This window comes from Myodes glareolus, chromosome 1 (assembly GCF_982192425.1).
Source record: "Myodes glareolus chromosome 1, mMyoGla1.1, whole genome shotgun sequence".
Classification (NCBI taxonomy): domain Eukaryota; kingdom Metazoa; phylum Chordata; class Mammalia; order Rodentia; family Cricetidae; genus Myodes; species Myodes glareolus.
The window spans coordinates 66911549-66930843 of record NC_142026.1 but is presented as its reverse complement, the minus strand read 5'-3'; the positions used below and the strand labels follow the sequence as shown (position 1 = coordinate 66930843).

Here is a 19295-nt window from a genome sequence, read left to right as displayed (position 1 = left end):
TGGCTTAAGAGGACTGGCTGCTCTTCAGAGAACTGGTTCCATCTCCAGCACCCACATGGCAGCTCACAACTGTAAGGGGTGGAAAGTTAAGAGCACTTGTGCTTTCAGGACGCACGTGCTGGCTCCCTAGGGGATCGGTTGTCCTCTTCTGACCTCCATGGGTACCAAGCGCTTCTGTGGTGCACATGCAATCATGAAGGCAATGCATTCTTTACATATATTACTTTATGTATAAAGGAATCAGTTTAAACATGTAAGTGGGGCTGGAGAGATGGCTCCGCAGTTAAGAGAACTGGCTGCTGCTCTTCTAGAGGGCCCATATTCCATACCTAGCTATACAAGATGTTTCATAACCATCTGTCACTCCAGTTCCAGATAATGTGAGCTTGGTCCCTGGATCCCAGTGAAGGTGGGAGAGAATCGGCTTCACAAAGTTCTCTTCTAATCTTCAGTATCGGCTACAGTATTTTTTTTTAATATTCTTGAGACAAGGTCTCACTGTGTACGCCTGACTAACTTTGAGCTCACAGAAATCCCCTGTCTCTCTCCTGAATGATGGAATTAAAGGCAAGCACCACTATACTTAAAATTTTGTTGTTTTAAGTCACCATTGATCCTGGCTTGCTGACAGCAGACTACAGCCTCTTGCATAAAATGAATAATGTATTACCTTTGGGAAAATGAGTGAGCCTGTGCTTAGAAAAATGAGTGCATTTTGTTCTCTCTGTGTTCTGCTTACAAATCTTGTACAGGGCCTGTGGGTGTGTGGCTCAGTGGTAGAGCCCCTGCCTATAATCCTCCAGTGAGGGGCTGGGGCGTGGCTCAGTGGTAGAGCCCCTGCCTATAATCCTCCAGTGAGGGGCTGGGGTGTGGCTCAGTGGTAGAGCCATTCTAATATGCACAAGGTTGTTGGCTTCATCCCCACCATTGGGGATGTGCATCTTGTACAATTTCTAAAAAGTTCATACATACACCACTGTGACTTCCTGCTGCTCTCACTATCCAAATATTTTCCATACAATAATTGACTCTTTTAGGATTCTTCTCTTCCTTCCTTCCTTCCCTCCCCCCCTTCTCTCTCTTTTAAGTCAGGGTCTCTCTATGTAGCCCTGGCTGGTCTTGAACTAGCAGAGGTCTTCCTGTTTTTGCTCCCTAGGTGCTGGGATAAATGTGTGTGCCACCAAGCCTGGTTTAGGATTGTTTTTTTCTTTTTAAACAGGTTTTGCCTGCATACATGTCTGTGTACTGTGTGTGTGTGTGTGTGTGTGTGTGGTGTCTGTAGAGGCCAAAAGAAGGTAACAAATCCCTTAAAACGAGTCATAGACGGTAGTGAGCCACCATGTGGGTGCTGAGAATTGAATCCCAATCATCTGGAAGAGCAGCCAGTGCCCTTAAATGCTGGGCCATCTGTAAAGTCCTAGATCAGTTTTTGGTTTTTCAAGACAGGGTTTCTCTGTGTAGCTTTCAAGTCTGCCTGGTTCTGTAGAACAGGCTGGCCTCGAACTCACAGAGATCTGCCTGCCTCTGCTTCCCAAGTACTGGTATTAAAGGTGTATGCCACCACTGCCTGGCCTTGTTTTAGGATTTTTGAGTTATGTTTCCTATGTATCCCACGCTGACCTCAAACAAAGCAATCCTTCTGCCTTAGCATCCCCCAGTGGTGGAATTAAAGGTATTGACCAGTCACCTGACTTTGATTCGCTCTTTTATTCTTCTTTCTCTTGGAAACCCCAAATCTGCTATGTCACTTAGAGTCTTCCTATGTTTTGGTGATACTCACCTATTTAACCCATGCTGGCCTGAAGCTCTGGATCCTATGGCCTCAGCCTTGGCTGCCTGGATTACAGGTGTGTGCCACATGCCCAGCTGTGCTGCTGTTAAGGATTGTGTGTGTGCAGGCTGTGAGCTCTGCTGCAGTCTGGCACCTGTTTCAATGGGGTCCTGATCTCTGCAGTCTAGTGTGTTAGACATAGCTGCTGTCCTTCCTGTTGTAGGTCACTGTTGATTTATTCCATTTTCCTGGATCTTCTGCCAACCTGGGTCTTAGGATGGAGGAATCTTTGTGTGTGTGTATATATGTGTGGTTTTTCTTTTTTCTTTTTTTTTAAGATTTTATTATGTATACAGTATTCTGTCTGCATGTACACCTGCAAATCAGAAGAGGGCACCAGATCTCATAGATGGTTGTGAGCCACCATGTGGTTGCTGGGTCTTGAACTCAAGACCCTGAAAGAGCAGACAATGCTCTTAACCTCTGAGCCATCTCTCCAGCCCCTATGTGTGATTTTTCAAGACAGGGTTTCTCTGTGGTACAACTCTGGCTGTCCTGGAACTTACTTTGTAGACCAGGCTGGCCTCAAACTCAGAGATCCCCCTGCCTCTGTCTCCCAAGTGCTGGGTTTAAAGGCGTGCGCCATCACCACCCAGTTAGGATGGAGGAGTCTTGAGTCTCTTCAGCATGATTTTTGTTACTCCCCATGGTCATTATGGTTCAGACCTGACTCCATGCCCCATCCTGAGGTATACACAAACATTACTAATGAGTTTGATGTTGGGTCCTTATGAAACTGGGCTTTTTAAATGCTCTTTGTTATGTCCTAACCCTTATTGTGTTGTAATGAAAGCGTAAGAGCATTTTAACAGAGGTGGGTGTAGTGCATGCGCCTGTAATCCCAGCACACGAGAAGCAGAAGGATCCTCAGTATACGGGAACACAGGGCTACAAAGGGAGAGCTACTGAAAGAAATGCTAGCACTTGGAAGACTGAGCCAGGAGGATTGCTGTGAGTTTGAGGCCAGCCTTGGCTATAGAGTTAGACTCTGTCTCAAAACAAAATGAAACAAACAAACAAAAAATATGGGGAAGCGGGGAGAGGGTGTGACTGGAGAGATGGCTCAGTGATTAAGAACACTGGCTGCTCCTGTATAGGACTTGGGTTTGGTTCCCACCACCCACAGCACAGCTCACAAACACCAGTAAATCCAATTCCAAGGGATCTGCCTCAATTCTGGCCTCCATAGGCACCACACACACATACATACACATAACACCCCCACACATAAAATCTTTATAAGGTCAAAATAACAACTTAGGGCCAGTGAAATAGCTCAGTGGGTTCTGGCACTTACTGCTAAGACTGATAATCTGAGTTCAATTCCCAGGATCCACAGAATGAAGAAGAGAAGCAACTCCTGCTTATTGTCCTCTGACCACAACCTACCCTCCCAACTCACTCCGGGGGGAGAGAGAGAGAATACACACACATGGTAGTATATGCCTAGAATTCCAGTACTGTACTGAGGGGGTAGGAGTGCTAGGCCTCACATAGTGAGTTCTAGGCTAGCCTATGCTACATCAGACCTTGCCTCAGAAGAGGGGCAGACCTACGTAGGTGGAGGATATAGCTCTGATGGTAGACTCCTTGCTTAGCACGCGTGTGATCATGGGTTCATTCCCAAGACTCAATTCTATGATATGGTTGGACAATAACTTTACATCAGTGGTTTCAAACTGTTCTAGCACAGGCGGCTGTTTGTTTGTTTTGGAGAGGGGCGGAAGGGAGATAGGTTCTGGCAATGTAACCCAGGTTGGTTCTGAACTTTCCATCCTCTTGCCTCAACCTCCTGAGTGCTAGGACTGCCGATATCCACTACCATGCTTGGCTCAGTGGGTTTCCTTCCTTCTTCCTCCCCCCCCCCCCCCCAGACAGCGTCCCGTTTAACCCAAGCTTTCTTGGCACTATGTAGCTGAGACTGACCTTGAATTTCTGGTCCTCCCGTCTCCACCTTCTGAGTGCTTGGGTTACAGTCATGCGACACTGTACCCAGTTTGATGCGGCACTGGGGACCAAACCCAGGGCATTGTGTATTCTAGGCAAACTTTCACATTTCATACTCAAGCTACCACACACCACATTCTCTTGCTCTCAAAAGAACTCCATACCTGATTCCTATCACCTCCCACACTGGCCGCTTCCCTGGTCCACCTGACCCCTCAACTATCTGAAATAAGGCAGTTGGCTTCTGAGACTCCCAACCTCAGGGCTCTCCTGGTTGAACTGTTCCCCATATGTCCACAAGAGGGCATCAGTTCCCACTTCTGGGAGCTCCCATTCTCGGCTCAGCGGTGTTCCAGTCAGGCGCTCCTCATAGCTTTGGAGACCTTTACAGGATCCCCCATCAGGAACTTCCGTAGCCTACGTAGTCCACCCATCAACCCGCACTCACTCCAGTCACACCGGTCTCTCTCTTTGCTCCGTTTGGTTTTGGAGACAAGGTCTCACTCCATAGTCCTGGCTAGCCTGGAACTTCAGGTCCTAGCCTTCCTCCAGCTTTTCTTAGTTCTTTCTTTAATTTTTTTCCCCCTTCTTCTGAGACAGGGTTTCTCTGTTACTTTGGAGCCTGTCCTGGAACTAGCTCTTCTAGACCAGGCTGGCCTTGAACTCACAGAGATTTGCCTGCCTCTGCCTCCCGAGTGCTGGGATTAAAGGCATGCGCCACCACCACCCGGCTTTCTTTAATTTTTTTTCAGAAGCCAGTCCGTGGTGTGTGTGTGTGTATGTGTGCATGCATGTTTGTGGGCATGTGCATGTAGGTATGTGTGAGTGTGTCAATTTTCTCCCCCCACTATGTGTGGTCTGGGGGTCGAACTCGGGCTTGGTGGCAAGCACTCTGACCCAGTCTTGCCTACTAGTTATTTCTTGCTCATGCCAGGCTGGCTCTTGTTCCAGAGCCCTTTCTCTGGCTGTTCCTTCCCCTAGACACCTTTGGCCCAAATCTCTACTTGGATCTTTCTTCAGCACTTTTGAATCTTTTCTCAAATGTCACCTCAGCAAGGTCTTCTCTCAGGATATTTAATCACTTACCCGCCCATCACCTACTCTAGTTACTTAGTTTTTGTTTTATTTTTTTACACTCAACAGTTGATTTCTGTGCATGTGGCATGCATGCAGAGGTCAAAGGACAAATCCCATTTCTCTCCTTCTGGTCCTGTTCTGTTTTAGTTTTCTGAGACAGGGTCTTGCTTTGTTACCTAGCTGAGAACCCAATATGTAGCCCAGGCTGGCCTGGAATTTTCTATGTAGCTGGGGTTGCCTTTGAGTTCCTGCTTCTCCTGCCTCTACCTCCTTAAGTGCTGGGGGTTGACCCTAAGGCCTCCTGCATGCTAAGCAAACCCACTGTGACTCCACTGCTGACTATAGTCCCAGCCAAAGGCTAGTCATTTTTAATGTGTAAATGTGTGCTCCCCCACCCCACCCTACCCGTTCTTGATATTAGGAGGTTGTTTGATAGTGGTACCCACTAAATTAGTAGCTCCAGATGTGTTGAAAAATGTTCTGGCGGTCAATTGCCAAGTGCCGTGGGCAACAAGATTTTCTGATGTAATGGGCAGGCCTTGGCCAAGTATCTAATGAAAGCTGACACAAGCTTCCCTCATTTTACATGGGTGTTGCATTTCCTGGAAAATCCAGAGGTAGTTAGAGCCTCACAGAGGACCTTGTGTTTACACTGGTGACTTCAATGTGGGGCTTAGATCAACAGTACTTCTGCCTGCAAGGAAAGCTAACATTTAATTGATCTGATCTGCATGTATAGATTATTAAAATGTAGAAATAATTCCTCTTCTGGCTGGTAATTAACTGGTAAAGTAGTAAATTTACATATTCTTTATTGATTTCCTGGGAAAGGAATGAATGTTTCTTCACCATGTGGGAGCTGGGGGTCCGACTCAGGCTGTCAGACTTGGCAGCAGGTTTTTACCTGCTGAACCTTCTAGCTGCCATCATCATCATCATCATTTTATTGTGAGGGAGAGGGTTTACTCAGTGTGACCTCAGGATATCCCTCAACAGTTTCTTTACCCAGCCAAGTGTGGTGGCACACTCCCAGTACTCAGGAGGCAGAGGCAGGTAGCTCTCTGAGTTCGAGACCAGCCTGGTCTACAGAGTGAGTTCCAGGACAGCCAGGGCTACACAGAGAAACCCTGTCTCAAAAACAAATAACAACAACAAAACAAAAACAAACCAGCTCCATGACCAGAGCAATGTGGGGAGAAAGGGTTCATTTCCTCTGATAACTCTCAGGTCACAGTCTGTCACTGAAGGAGGTCCACACAGGAACAAAGAGGTAGAACTGAAGAAGAGACCAAGAAGCCCTGCTTACTGGTTGTTCAGCCTGCCTGCCTTCCTTTCTTCCTGCCTTCCTTTCTTTTTTCCTTCTTTCCTTTTTCAGTCTTTGTTTGTTTATTTTGTCTTTTGAGACAGGGTTTCTCTGTGTAGCCCTGGCTGTTCTGGAACTCACTCTGTAGACCAGGCTGTGCTCAGATTCAGAGATCCTCCTGCCTCTGCCTCTGGAGTGCTGGAACTAAAGGAGTGCACCACTATGCCTGGACAAATAGTTTTGTTTTTATGTTTGTTTGTTTTGAGATAGGATTTCTCTGTGTAGCTTTGGAGCCTGTCCTGGAACTAGCTCTGTAGGCCAGGCTGGCCTTGAATTTACAGAGATCTGCCCGCCTCTGCCTCCCAAGTGCTGGGATTAAAGATGTGTGCTACCACTGCCCGGCAGTTTTGTTTTTTTGTTTTGTTTTGTTTTTGAGACGTGGTCACTTGTAGGCCAGGCTGGCCTTGAACTCCTGCTTCTCCTGCTGAGGTTGTAGGTACAAACCACCACTGCTGGTGGTTTCATTTAGTTTGGTTGAGATGGGGTCTTGCATTGTTGAAGGTTGGCCTTTAACTCCTGGGCTGGAAATACTCCAGCCTCAGCCTCCTAACTAGCTGAGATAGCAAATGCACACAGCTGTGCCAGCTTCCTGTGCGTCACTAGTTATAATGCTATTATCAGTCTGTGGTACAGGTGATCAAGCTTAGGGCCTGTGCACGCTAGATAAACCTGGGGTCTACATCCCTAGCTTTTCTTTTTTAAATCAGGACCAGAGTGCGGGGGCATATCTCTATAATCCCAGCACCTGGAACACTGAGAATTATATAAATTGCAGGCTAGCCTGGGATCCATAGCAAACCTGGGATCCATCCTTTACCTTGGGTCAAGGAACAACAACAAAAATCCTCCGTTGGACCAGACATTTTGGTACATACCTGCAATCCCAGCCAGCACTCCAGAGACGGAGACAGGAGTATCAAAAGTTTGAAACCAGCCTAGGTTACTAAGTTAGACCCTGTCTCAAACCCCTGCTCTTCCCAATAAAATAAATGGGGGGGGGTTGGAGAAGGCACAACCAGGAAGCGTGTGTAGGAAATCCTCAAAGCAAGAAAACAAAAGACTCTATTCATCTTTTATTTTTTAATTTTAAAGTAATATAAATTAAGCATTATTTAACCATATACAGTTGGTAGTAGTGATTTGAACATAAATTTACATGTATAATTAAATAAGGAAAGCTATTATTTTTAACCTGTTAAATGGCACAACTACCACAAGGTCCCACTTGGGTACTATTTCTAGAGCGAGACATAAAATGGGCTTTGAAATGATGACCTGAATTCAAATCTCCTATTGGCTGGCCACTTCCTAAACTATCTGGTCATGGATAAATAACTGTCATTTTGGCCTCAGTTATCCTGCCTGAAAAATGGATGGAATAGCAGCTGTCAATTCAGGGAGTAGAAGTGAGGATGAATCCATTCGTGTGTATGCCTGGGCCCCAATAAGCTCTCCTTAACTATGAGCTATGGCGAAGGTTCACCCCTCTGGCAAGTGGGGGAACAGGGGCCGAGAACTGAAAGAGGTAATAAATATGTCAGCCAGGATCCCAAACCAGAGCCCTGTTAGTCTTCCCGGTGCACGAAAGGGCTAGAAGCAGCAGATACATCACGCAGAGTTCTCTAAGAAAAGTGCCATATTCAAGGAGGAGAGGAGGTGGTCAGTGCTGTCCCACCACCTAGAGCCATTCCAAGAAAACCAGAGATGATGGCAGGACAGACGCGCCCTCTGGTGGAGGAAACAAAGACTACAGCAAAGGATTCTGCGGATTCTAGACACCAAAGGAGGCATTCACAAAACAGGCTGAAAGCAAGACTGTGCAACTGGTCCTGGGCCTCCTAAGTTGTGTGTGGTAGCCTGAGGCTGGCTGGTCTGTCCTCCGGACCTCACTCTGCAAGGGTCTAGGGCTCTTGGAACACAATAGGGCAAAGATTATGTGAAGCCTTGACGATGGGCTCTGATCCCTGGGCTTTTTCATCAAAGGCCACTTTCCTCCATTACTAGGATAGAGTAGGAGGTCTCCACACTCACCCCAGCTCAGGGCTCAAGAATATGTATGTTGCTTCAATCTTCGGCAGGGTTCTGCTTCCTGCCAAAGTCAGACTTTTCCTGCGGGCTCCCTAAAGTCTTCCTTGGGCAGTTCACCTTTTTTTTTTCTCCAGTGCACAGCCTCACCGCTCAATCAAATAAGCTTGTCCTGACCCACAGGGCCTCCAAAGGCAGAGAACTGCTTTCTGTAAATTACCTCTCCCCTAGCCCGAGATGCAAGCACCAGGGTTTCAGCCACCTGTCAAACTTAAGAGTGCAGGGTTGGGGTACTCCGGGTTCTCGATGACGCCAGGCCCGAACTTGAGCTCCAGAAAGCGGCGGTAGTTGTTAGGGGCCTGCGCCATGAAGCCGGCGAAGGGCAGGGGGACTAGCGGCTGCAGGAAGTGCTCTGGGAACTCCACATCCTGCCGGTGGTCCAGCCACGTGTCCTTCGTCATGACCCCGTTGCGGGGGTAGAAGGGCCACAGGTCAACGTGCAGGTGGTTGCTCTCACTGAACTGCACTCGGAAGAAGTCGCCCTCCACTGCTTTCTCCCACACGAAGCCGCGTTCGTCCACTACCGACCCAGCCTCAGCGCCCCGCAGCTGCTCGCAGTTACCCACGTCCTCCAGGTAGATGCCCAGGTCTACGTCGTAGTCCCAAGGGATAATGTCACCGTGGCGTGCTGCACCCAGCAACGAGCCGCCCTCCAGCCAGTATCGCACGCCTGCAGCCTCCAGCACACCCACCACATAGCGTGCAGTCTCTCGCAGCGCACGCAGGCAGCAGGGTGGTGTCCAGCGGCCTTCGTACAGATAGGAAGGTGTGTCGCCCGCTACAGTGCCGAAGCAGCGTGCGCTCTCCTTGCTGCAGCCAAACCACTCGAGCCGCCCGCCCTCCCAGCTCACCAGACGGATACCCAGAGCACGCAGCAACGCCGCCCTCCGCGAGCGCCCCTCGCGATCTGCCTTCCAGCGTGCGTGGGCCGTACCCAGAGGGGGCTGGCGCGCCGCGGCGAAGGTCAAATCCAGTAGCTGCACTGTCCAGCCCCGTAGAGCAGTCTGCAAGAAGAGGCTGGTGGCCAGAGGCCGCGCCAAGGGCACCGAGAGATTGAAGAGGTCGCGGGAGCGCAGTAGCAGCACAGCGTCGCCATCCAGGGCGTCACAGCGCGGTGCGCCCGGTGCTGGACCATAGCGCGCGGTCCACTCCCGCAGGCTGACGTTCAGTGCCAGGCACCGCGCTGGGTTGGCGGTGGCAACCGGGGCAGCTACCATGCGCGCGCTGCTCCCCCGGAGCGCCTCCACCATACGCTCCAGGTGGGTTGGAGACTCGGCCCGCACTCCATCAGGGACCAGGGCCACGAACTCGGTGGCTACATATGTCTCTGGGCGCGAGGCCGCAGCTGGCCGGTCCAGGGCTGGCTGGAGCAGCGCCAAGCGAACGTTGGGGATGCGAGGCAAGGCCAGGGGTGGGTAAGGGAGTGTGTCAGCCGCCACTACCACAGGCTGGGCTGGGTCCTGCTGCAGGAAGGAATCCACCAGCTCTGGCACCGCGTTGTCAAAGGCCTCAAACTCCCGAATCAGGACAGTTACACGGGGTCCAGTGGCAGGAGTCCGACGGGGGCCCCGTGCCCGGGAATTTCTGGGCTGATGTTGTAGCCACGACACGTAAAAGAAGACTAAGAGGTTGAGGATGATGGCGGCTGCCAGGGCAGCCCAGCAGCGGGTGAGCCGCATGGGGCCCGATGTCAGACTCTAGCGGGGACGTCCAGGACATCCTGGGGAGATAGAATAAAAAGGGAGGCTGGTGCAGGTTGTCAGCAGCCCCATCCCTCAAACCCTCAGCCCTTCTTCCTGGATCCGATCTCAGGACTTCCTAAGCCCTCCAGGACTTCCTCAGTGAACAGCTGATCTTTCTGCAGCTACCTCCCAGTGTTGAGTCTACTACAGGTGTGGGACACCACATAGTTGTAAATGTACCACGGAGCTGTGTGTGCAAGACTGGTTAAGATGATCCATTTGATGTTATGTATATTTGATCACCATTTTAAAAAGCCGTAGTACATTGTGTAATCCAGCCCTCAGAAAGCAAAAGCAGGAGGATGGGGAGCTCAAGGCGAGCATGGGCTGCATAGCGAGACTTTCTGTCTCAAGAAACAAAACAAAAATCCAAGAAGAGGAAGAGGAGGAAAGAAGCAGCGGCTTGCTGCCCTTTACCCCAGCACTCAGGCAGAGGCAGGTGGATCCCCAGGAGTTCAAAGCCAGTCTGGTCTACATAGTGAGTTCCAGGACAACCAGGGCTCGGGCCCTGTTTTTGTTTTTGTTTTAAAGATTTATTTATTTATTAAGTATCAGTGTTCTGTCTGCATGTATATCTGCAGGGCAGAAGAGGGCACCAGATCTCATTATATGGATGGTAGTGAGCCACCATGTGGTTGCTAGGAATTGAACTCAGGACCTCTGGAAGAGCAGCCAGTGCTCTTAACCTGTGAGCCATCTCTCCAGCCCCCAGGCCCTGATTTTTTTTTTTTAAATTTTATTTTAAAGAGGGCTGGGGGCTTAGCTTAGGAATAGAAGCCTAGCCTAGAATTCACCATCAAGTAGCCTGCTCTCCTAAGGTGTGGCCTTTAGTGGCATAATTGCATAGCATAAAAATGTTTCATTCCCAATACAATAAGGAAGCGGGGGGCAATCAAACAAACACACATCAGGGCTGGAGAGATGGTTCAGCAGTGAAGAGCACTGGCTGCTTTTCTAGAGCACTGGAATTCAAATCCCAGCACTCTGGAGCTGTTCACAACTGTCTGTAACTCCAGTGCCAGGGGCTCTGATGTCCTTTTCTAGAGCACTGGAATTCAAATCCCAGCACTCTGGAGCTGTTCACAACTGTCTGTAACTCCAGTGCCAGGGGCTCTGATGTCCTTTTCTAGAGCACTGGAATTCAAATCCCAGCACTCTGGAGCTGTTCACAGCTGTCTGTAACTCCAGTGCCAGGGGCTCTGATGTCCTTTTCTGGCCTCCGTGGGTACCAGGCATGCAGGTAGTTAGTACACAGACATGCACGCAGGCAAAACACTTGTACATTTAAATAAAAATAAAGTGAGGAAACTGAAGCACAGAGAGGTGAAGTCACTTGTTCCAAAGTCACACAGCAGAGAAGAAGGACATGGGATTTGATGCAAGAAGTTAGTCCGAGAATCCTGCTTCAATTCAGTAAACCAGAGGGCACAGTGGCACTTGCCTTTAATCTCAGCATTTCAGAGGCAGAAACAAGAGGATCTCTATGAGTTTGAGGCCAGTCTGGTGTGCACAATGAGACCGTGTCTCAAAAACTGAAACACCCTAATAAACTGTTTTGCTTTGTTGAGATGGGATCTCACTGTGTACTGAAGGCTGGCTTTGAACTAAGAAACTCTTGCTCATCTGACTGCTCGGATTATAGACACAGGCCACTATGTCCACCCAACTCAGTTTTTTTTTTTCAATCAATCACATAGCCCAACTCTTCCACTACATCTCTTCCAGAGCTCAAAAGGCTGAATATGGCACATAAAGTTAGCATATTAAGTGGGTACTTAACCAAGTGCTCTGTGCCAGGCTGTTTGTTTTTGAGACAGGGGCTTAATGTGGGCTAGGCTGACCCTGAACAAGGCATACAGCTGAGGATGCCTCTACCTACCAAGGGCTGGGCTGGGATTACAGGCATGTGCTACCATCTTCCACAAGCACTCTATCAGCTAAACTATGCCCTGAGCCCGAACCCCAATCCCAGGCCCTGTGTTCAGAGCTCTGTGTTCAGCAGGCCTGAGAAGATAGGCAAACTAAAACCACTTAGGTACCAGCAGGGGGCATGAGTGAGTAACACAGGACCTTGCCTGGGAAAAGTGGTCAGGGAAGGGAGAACTAAGCTGAGATCTTATTGGCTTTCCATTTCTTCCCCTGAACATTTTACATGCTAGAAGTCATGTTAAATGTGTGTCATCCCAGCTCATGGGAGGTGGAGGCAAGAGGATTAAAAATTCAAGGTCATCCTTGGCTACTGCTTGAGTTGGAGGCCAGTCTGAGCTCCGTGAGACTGTCAGAAAAATTCCAAACCAACAACAATGACAAAACAGTGCACAAAGTCTGGTGTGATGGCCCAGCAGGTAAAAGTGCCTGACACTAAGTCTGACCTGAATTTGACCTCCAGGACCCACACAATAGAAGGAACAAATCAACACCAGCAAGCTACCCTCTGACCTCTACACATGCCCATGCACACAATAAATAAATAAGTGAAAATTTTAAAGTGTACGTAAGTATATCATTTGGATGTGGCCTGAGCCTTGTCACCCAGGTAGGTACAAAAAAAGGAGGTCTATTCAGGAATGCCTTTAAGGACACAAAAAGGGTAGTATCTATGTGATTCTCGTGCCATCAAGGGGACTTCTTACCTCCCTAGGTATCAGACTGAGGGTGATCAAGGATGGTGGCTCCACCTTGAGTCATCTGTCTGCTGCGGGGCGAACCAGAAAACAATCAATGAGCCAACTCCATGAAACAAAGTGCAATTTCATCCTACCCACAAAAGAAGTCAAGGACTCTCTTTACTGTTTCAAATCCATAAGCTGGGTCACAACTTCAGTTGTCTCAGGAGTAGGGTGGGTGGGTGGAAGGTGTGTCAGATATCAGTTGTAAACTATAACTATCCCTCTTCCATGGTGGTGTCCCAAGGAAGGGCAGAAATGACCGGCAGTAACTGTTACCATGACAACCTCTTCCCTAGACACATGCATCCTTTGTAGTAATCCTAAAACATCCCCTCTCTTTCTGGATCACTATAAGGTGGGAGATTGCCCTGCTATAGTAGCCAGGGCATGGCTTTGACTGTTTCTCATCTCCCTGGAAATGGCTCAGTCCCTGTAACCATAGCAACTGTCCCACAGCAGCACTTCTCTAAATAAAAACACCTGGTTGGTTTGTCCATGAACCTCCCATATGAGAAGGGGCCATGGTTACCATGGAAATGCCAACTGGGTTGCTGGAGGAGGGGTGGGGCAGAGGCATTCTTAGAGGAATATCTTTGGGGGCTGAGTTCTTTTCTACCTGAGCACTAGGTGAGGAGAGGTTGCCATGGTAACTGATGAGGATAGGGTCAGAAGAACCACCAGGGACTTAGGTTACCTTAGCAACCTCCTCCTGGTGCAAAGATAGTAGGTTGGGGGCTCCACATATGCAAAATGGGAGGGGGTTGGAAAAGACCTCCAGGTTGGAAAGGGTTGCTATGACAACAGACTTGGTCAGGACTTAGGACAGATCCCACCCGAAATCACCCCAGGTCGTCTATTTTTTTCCTCTTAATGAGTGAAAGTGGTGGGGGGTGGTATTTGCATCTGGAGCAGGCTAGGGCTCTGACATTGGGGAGAAAGAAGGCAGAAAGAAAGAAGTCCCGTTCTGTCTCACTCCTCCAAGAGCGACAATTGCGAGGGGCTCTAGGTCCTTTGCCTAAGTTGAGGCAGCCCCTACTCCTCCCCTGTCAGCATCCCAGAACGCACACACCACCGGGTTCGACCCCGGGTGGGCGAGGCTCGCACCCAACCCTGTGCTCGCCTCCGCTCCCCTCTCCCGTCGAGAGCGCGCGCGCGCACGCGAGGTGGGGGTGTGTATGTGTGAAGCTGCGCGTCCGCGCAGGCGCGAGGCAGAACGGGCGCGCGGGCCGGCCCCGGGGCCTCCATGATGGAGGAGCGAGCGGCCGCCGCGGTCGCCTCGGCCGCCTCCTCCTGTCGCCCTCTGGGCTCGGGCACGGCTCCCAACCCGACAGCGGCGGCCCCGGCCTCCAGCCCTGCTCCTGGGCCCGGCCCGGTAGGTAAAGGAGGTGGCGGTGGAGGCAGTCCGGGCCCCACAGCGGGTCCGGAGCCCCTCAGCCTGCCTGGGATCCTGCATTTTATCCAACACGAGTGGGCACGCTTCGAAGCCGAAAAGGCCCGCTGGGAGGCCGAACGCGCCGAGCTGCAGGTGAGCGCTGCCGCCGCCCTCCCGCGCCCCGCGCCCCCCGCCCCGGCCCTCCCCGGCCCGGCCTCGCCTCACCCGCCGCCGCCGCCGCCGCCGCCGCCATCTTGAAGCAATGGCCGCCGGGACGGCCGGGAGGGGGCGGGCGGGGACGGCGACGGGCCGGCGGCAGGGTCCCCGGGGCCTCGGCGACCGGGCCCGGCCGAAGGAGTTGAGCTGGGCCGAGGCGGCAGGGAGCCGCGCGTGGGAGCGTCGGGCCCAAGCCTAGGAGTGCCTGAGCGACGCGAATCGGGGTCCTTGGGGACAGGGTGCTGAGAAAGTGGATGGGGTCTGGGCGAATAAAAATGCCTCGCATCCGGATCCTAACCAGATGCTAGCTGTCAGGATGGGATGGACGAGGTGACTTTTGGCGCGACACATGCTTGACATCCACTGGGTGCCGGGAGTGAAGAGAGAAAGTCTGAGAGCTGGGATGGGTACCTTGGGGGAGTGTCTGGCCTGAAGGAATTGAAAAGTGACTGAAGGTGGGAGGAAGCTTTATGGGAGGTGTCCCAGGATGAAGTATGTAGCCTCTTGTTCAAGAAGGACACTTTGGGGATGTGTGGGTACCATGTAGGGAAGGGATCATTTGGGTGGAATCACGGAGAGCGCAGAGGACTTATTCTAGGAATCTCTAGGAGAACTTGAGAGTGGGGAGCAGTAGTTTGGGGGCTTGGAGGGAGTAGAGTGATGGTTCTGGTTTGAAGATGTGAGGATGTTAGGTAGTTCTCCTGAACTGGAGAGGCATCTGTTGGATATATACAGTGTGAAGACAAGAGCACCTGTAATGGACAGAGGAACGGGATATGAGTTAGGGGGAAGGCAGCATGAGGGGGAACCCCATGAGAGAAGTGTTTGTGAGAGGTCCTGAAAAGGGTTTGTGGAGAAGAAATGTGCCAGGTGATGGTTCACCGAATAGGAGTTGGGCTGGGCTCTGTGACCTTGAACAAGGTACTGCTTGTGGTTAGTGGTCTTTCAGATCCAGGAATCAGAAAGGTGAACACTTCAAGTCCTTCAGGGATGGGCCACCAAGAGTCAAACGGTTCCTAGGCTGGGATGTTATTAGCAGAAATAGTCAGTACTTGGCTTCTGGCAAACGATTTTTGTGTTTGCAAAGTGCTTGTTCCTGTCTAATTGAAGTAGGGCCCCAAATAAGGGATTGATTCAAATTTTGTCCATGGGATGAACTAAGAGAACATCCTACTTTTCTCCCTTCCTTTGCTAATGGTAGCTGAGGTTGTGGTGGGGAAAGTCCTTATATAAGAGCTCCTCATGTTGTGCCCAATGCTATAACGAAGGCTCTTTCCCAGCACACATTTCATCAGATCTTCTCAATACCCCATTATGTAGGCAGGGCCAATGTCATTACCTCACTCAGCAATAATGACAGCAACTGCTATTTATTCTGGGCATATTATGTGCTGGACACTGTATTAAGTACTATGATACGTGCTATCACAATTTTTGTAGCATTCTGAGAGGGGAAATGGTATCCCTTCTTTTCTTTTTCAACAAGCGGAGGAGGGATGGGGTTTTGAGAAGGCGAATACTGCGGATCACAGCAGTGAGTGGCAGTGCTGATCTTTCCTTTCTCCCATACTCAGTACAGGTGAGGAAAGTCTCCAGGGGAGCTTAGAGGCCTCAGCAGGTCACCCAAGCCATCGTAGCAAAGTGAGGACTGAATCTTGACCTCCAGCACTTGACATGGGCACAACTGACAGCATCCACTATAACAAACATCCTGTCCCCTTGCTGTATAGCCCAAGCTCAACTAAAGCTTACTATCCTCCTGCCTCAACTTGCTAAGTGTTGGGATTACAGATGTATGTTACCTCTTAATGAGAGGTGTGTGTGTCTGTCCCTGCAGTTTTGTGGAACTCATGAAGAGCATCATCACTTTGTACTTTTGTTACATTAAGTCAAACATTAGTGTGTGTGTATATGTGTGTGTGTGTGTGTGTGTACACACATGCACAGAATAAATGGGAATGTGCTTATAAACTATTTTGTGACTTTCCATAAGTCATACATTTAAGTCTCCTTTTCCTATCAGCATAGAGAGCTCTATTTTGATAATGGCATAGCATTCCCTTGGGTATTATACCATAGCTTACTTATTTTGATCCTTGTCAATGGATGTTTAGGATTATTTCCACCTTTCCAACCCTGTCAGAAATATCTCTGAGGCCTCAAGAGACAGTTCAGTTGGTAAAGCACTTGCTGAGCAAAGGAGTTGAGTTTGATCCTCCAGTACCCATGTAAAAGGCAGGCATGGTGACATAGACTTATAATCCGGTAGTGGAGAAATAGAGACGATTCCTGGGACTCACTAACTAGTTAGCCTTCCCACTAAGAGCTCCAGGCTAATGAAAGGGCCTGTCTAAAAAAAAAAAAAAAAAAAAAAAACAGGGTAGAGGGTGTCTAAGGAATGGTGCTTCTAGATACATGCATGCATTCGTAGACACACACACACACACACACAATATAGCTTTGATAACTGACTGAGTTTATGCTGTATGAATGTGTTTTGCTTCAAGATAGGGTCTCACTATGTAGCTTGGGCTTTCCTGAAACTTACTGTGTAGACCAGGCTAGCTTTGAACACACAGAGATCTGCCTGCCTCTGCCTCTGAGTCCTGGGATTAAAGGCATGCACTGCCTCACCTGCCAAATTTTATTTTTAAGTTTAAAAATTAAGTTTGTTTATTGTGGAGGTCAGATGACAAATCGCAGGAGTTGATTTTCTCCTTTGACCATGTGGCTTCTGAGATGGAACTCAGGCAGCAGACTTGGCAGTTGGCATCTTTAGTCGAATCATCCTTGGCTCATGCAACTCTTTCCATTTATTTATTTTAAATATTTATCTGTCTGTCTATTTATTTATTTTTGAGGAAGAGTCTTGCTGTGTGGCTGTGGCAGTATTAGAACTTCATATGTAGATCAAGCTAGCCTTAAACTCACAGAAATACCCCCCCTCACACACATCAACACACACCTCTAGCTCCTGAGTGCTGGAATTAAAAGCACTTGGTACTAACCACATTTGGCCCCTTTTTATTTTTGAGTCAGGTCTTATTCTGTAGCCATAATGGCCTCGAACTCACAATCCTTGTGTCTCAGCCTCTGGAGTGCTGGAATTACAGGTCTGGACCATTACAGGAATAGTCCCATTCTTTGTAGTGGGTGTACATCAACATGTCTGACAAGCAACATCGCTTCTCACTCGCCTTTCTTCCATTCAGCACTCAGACTTTCTGAAGGGCAACTTCCATAAGAACCTTCATGATGGGGCAGTATTGGTACCGAGGAGCTGGCCCTGGCTGTTTATGATACAATGTCCAGGACACAGGTGGGAAAAACAGAGTTCTCAGGAGCAGATGATATGGCCCCTCAGAAACTTCTAGACCAACAGAAGAGGCTGCTTTATTCAGGAGACTGCAGAGAACTGTCTGTACTCTTGCATTTGGTTGTGGGACTCTGCTATGTGCTTCTGAGAGGGGAGCCCTTGGGGAGAGATCTAAACCTGCTGTTCTTGCAATGGAGAGAGTAGATGAGGCTCCAGGGAGAAAGTGTGCAGTTCCCTCCTTCACTCAGCCTCTTGGGCACTCTGGGATCCAGTGAAAGCTCTCCCTGTCAGGAGCTGTGTGAGCTGTCGGCTCCACACCACATACTGAATGGGAGCTTGAGGATGGGAAGATGTGCAGCAGGAGTGGCTCTGAGTTCCAGGAGGATGCTGCCTTAGAGGAGCAACCTGGGAGAGATGGCAGCCCCAAGTCAGAGCTCAGGGTGTTGGGGCCCTATGACTGGAGGGTGTGGCACTTCTAGCTCTCAGCTCCCCTGCTGCTTTCATGTAGGAGACTGACAGGCCGGTGCCAACATTTCCCATTTTTGGTGGGATTCCACCAATCTAAGACACTTCAGCCACATCTTCCTGATTCTCCTTCCTCTCTTCTCTACCAGAGGAACTGGGAAGAGGACAGTAAACCAAGAGGGTGCTGGTGAGGCCCCTACTCAGCTAGTCTCAGTTCTTCTGGGTTTTTATTTATTTATGTGTTTGCTGAGATTACAGGCATTAATGTTACCATGCCCAATTTTATGTGGTGCTGGATATCAAATTTAGGGCTTCATGCATGCTAGGCCAGCACTCTGATATCCTCAGCCCTGTTCCAGGGTTTTGTGGTGTGTTGTTTTTTTTTGGGGGGGGGTGCCTCCTCCTTGAGCTTTGCTAAATTCACACTTGGTTCTCCACATTGTAGCTGTAATGCCTTTGGTACACGCCTTGTTATAGCTTTCTTCTGTGGCCTCCCTGTGCTCTTCCGGTAGACATCATGTTCATCTCTGTGGCCCATGATGTTTACTAACTGTCTCCCATTTTGTTCACTAACCCTAATTCACATTCTGTTGTACCCTTGCTGTACTTTTAAGAGTACCTTTAGTTTGCCTTGCCCTGTTGTCTGTCTTCTGCCTTCTGCTCCCTTACCTAACTTCTGATCAGCCTCAGTCCTCTGTTAACTCTGGGTAAAAAAAACGGAGATGAGGGAGAGCAAGCCTGGGCACAGGGACAGGGAAGATAGATCAAGGACCCTGCTAGCCCTGAGGAGAATGAGCAGCTTGAGTAGGCATTTGAGCACTCCCTGGAGGAACCGGGCAGGTCAGCCTGTGAGCTTTTGGGGGAGCCCTGGAAGCACTTCAAAACTGATGTGCAGGAAGACAGCCATCCTCAAGGGCCTGGCCTCTCAAGCCTTTCTCTCCCTGATGGGTCTTGGTTCAAGGATTAGGTCCCTTTGACTAGCTGGAATTTTGAATTAGTGGCAGGGAGAGAAAAATGAAGAGAGGCAAAGGAAAGGACTGATGTGGCAGCCCTCATTGCAGATTAGAGCTGCATACAAGGGACCGTGCCCATGGTGCTCTATTCTCTTAAAAGAGGAAGGCTCAATGAACTACTTAGTATCTGCAGCAAATCAGTGGCAGAGCCAGGTCTCAAGCTGCTTTGGACTAAAACAGTGGAGCCATTCTGGGAAAG

The 19295-nt window shown here is 49.6% G+C and overlaps 2 protein-coding genes across 6 annotated transcripts in view; one reads left to right on the top strand and one right to left on the bottom strand.

Annotated features, from left to right (window-relative positions):
• Positions 1-7278: 7278 nt before the first annotated feature.
• On the bottom strand, positions 7279-14359 carry Fkrp (fukutin related protein). Of its 3 annotated transcripts, none has more exons than XM_087908732.1 (3): positions 14312-14359; positions 12679-12737; positions 7279-10023 (listed from the first exon to the last, which is right to left on the bottom strand). In XM_087908732.1, exon 3 carries the CDS (start codon positions 9980-9982, stop codon positions 8498-8500), a length of 1485 nt encoding a protein of 494 aa, XP_087764858.1. In that variant the 5' UTR covers positions 9983-10023; positions 12679-12737; positions 14312-14359; the 3' UTR covers positions 7279-8497. The 3 variants fall into 3 exon arrangements, with proteins under 3 accessions (XP_087764858.1, XP_085548968.2, XP_087764857.1); XM_085692842.2 differs by having other exon boundaries at positions 12679-12740; positions 14312-14355; XM_087908731.1 differs by having other exon boundaries at positions 12679-12741; positions 14319-14349.
• Positions 13929-19295, top strand: part of Strn4 (striatin 4) — a 24823-nt gene continuing 19456 nt past the window's right edge. For 2 of the 3 annotated variants that reach the window (XM_087908727.1, XM_087908726.1), the window contains exon 1: positions 13929-14239. In XM_087908727.1, coding sequence (XP_087764853.1) covers positions 13958-14239 — 282 coding nt within the window. In that variant the 5' untranslated portion in view covers positions 13929-13957. Of the gene's footprint in view, positions 14240-14608; positions 14633-19295 lie in introns of those variants that run through there. The other variant, XM_087908728.1, reaches the window with a different exon arrangement.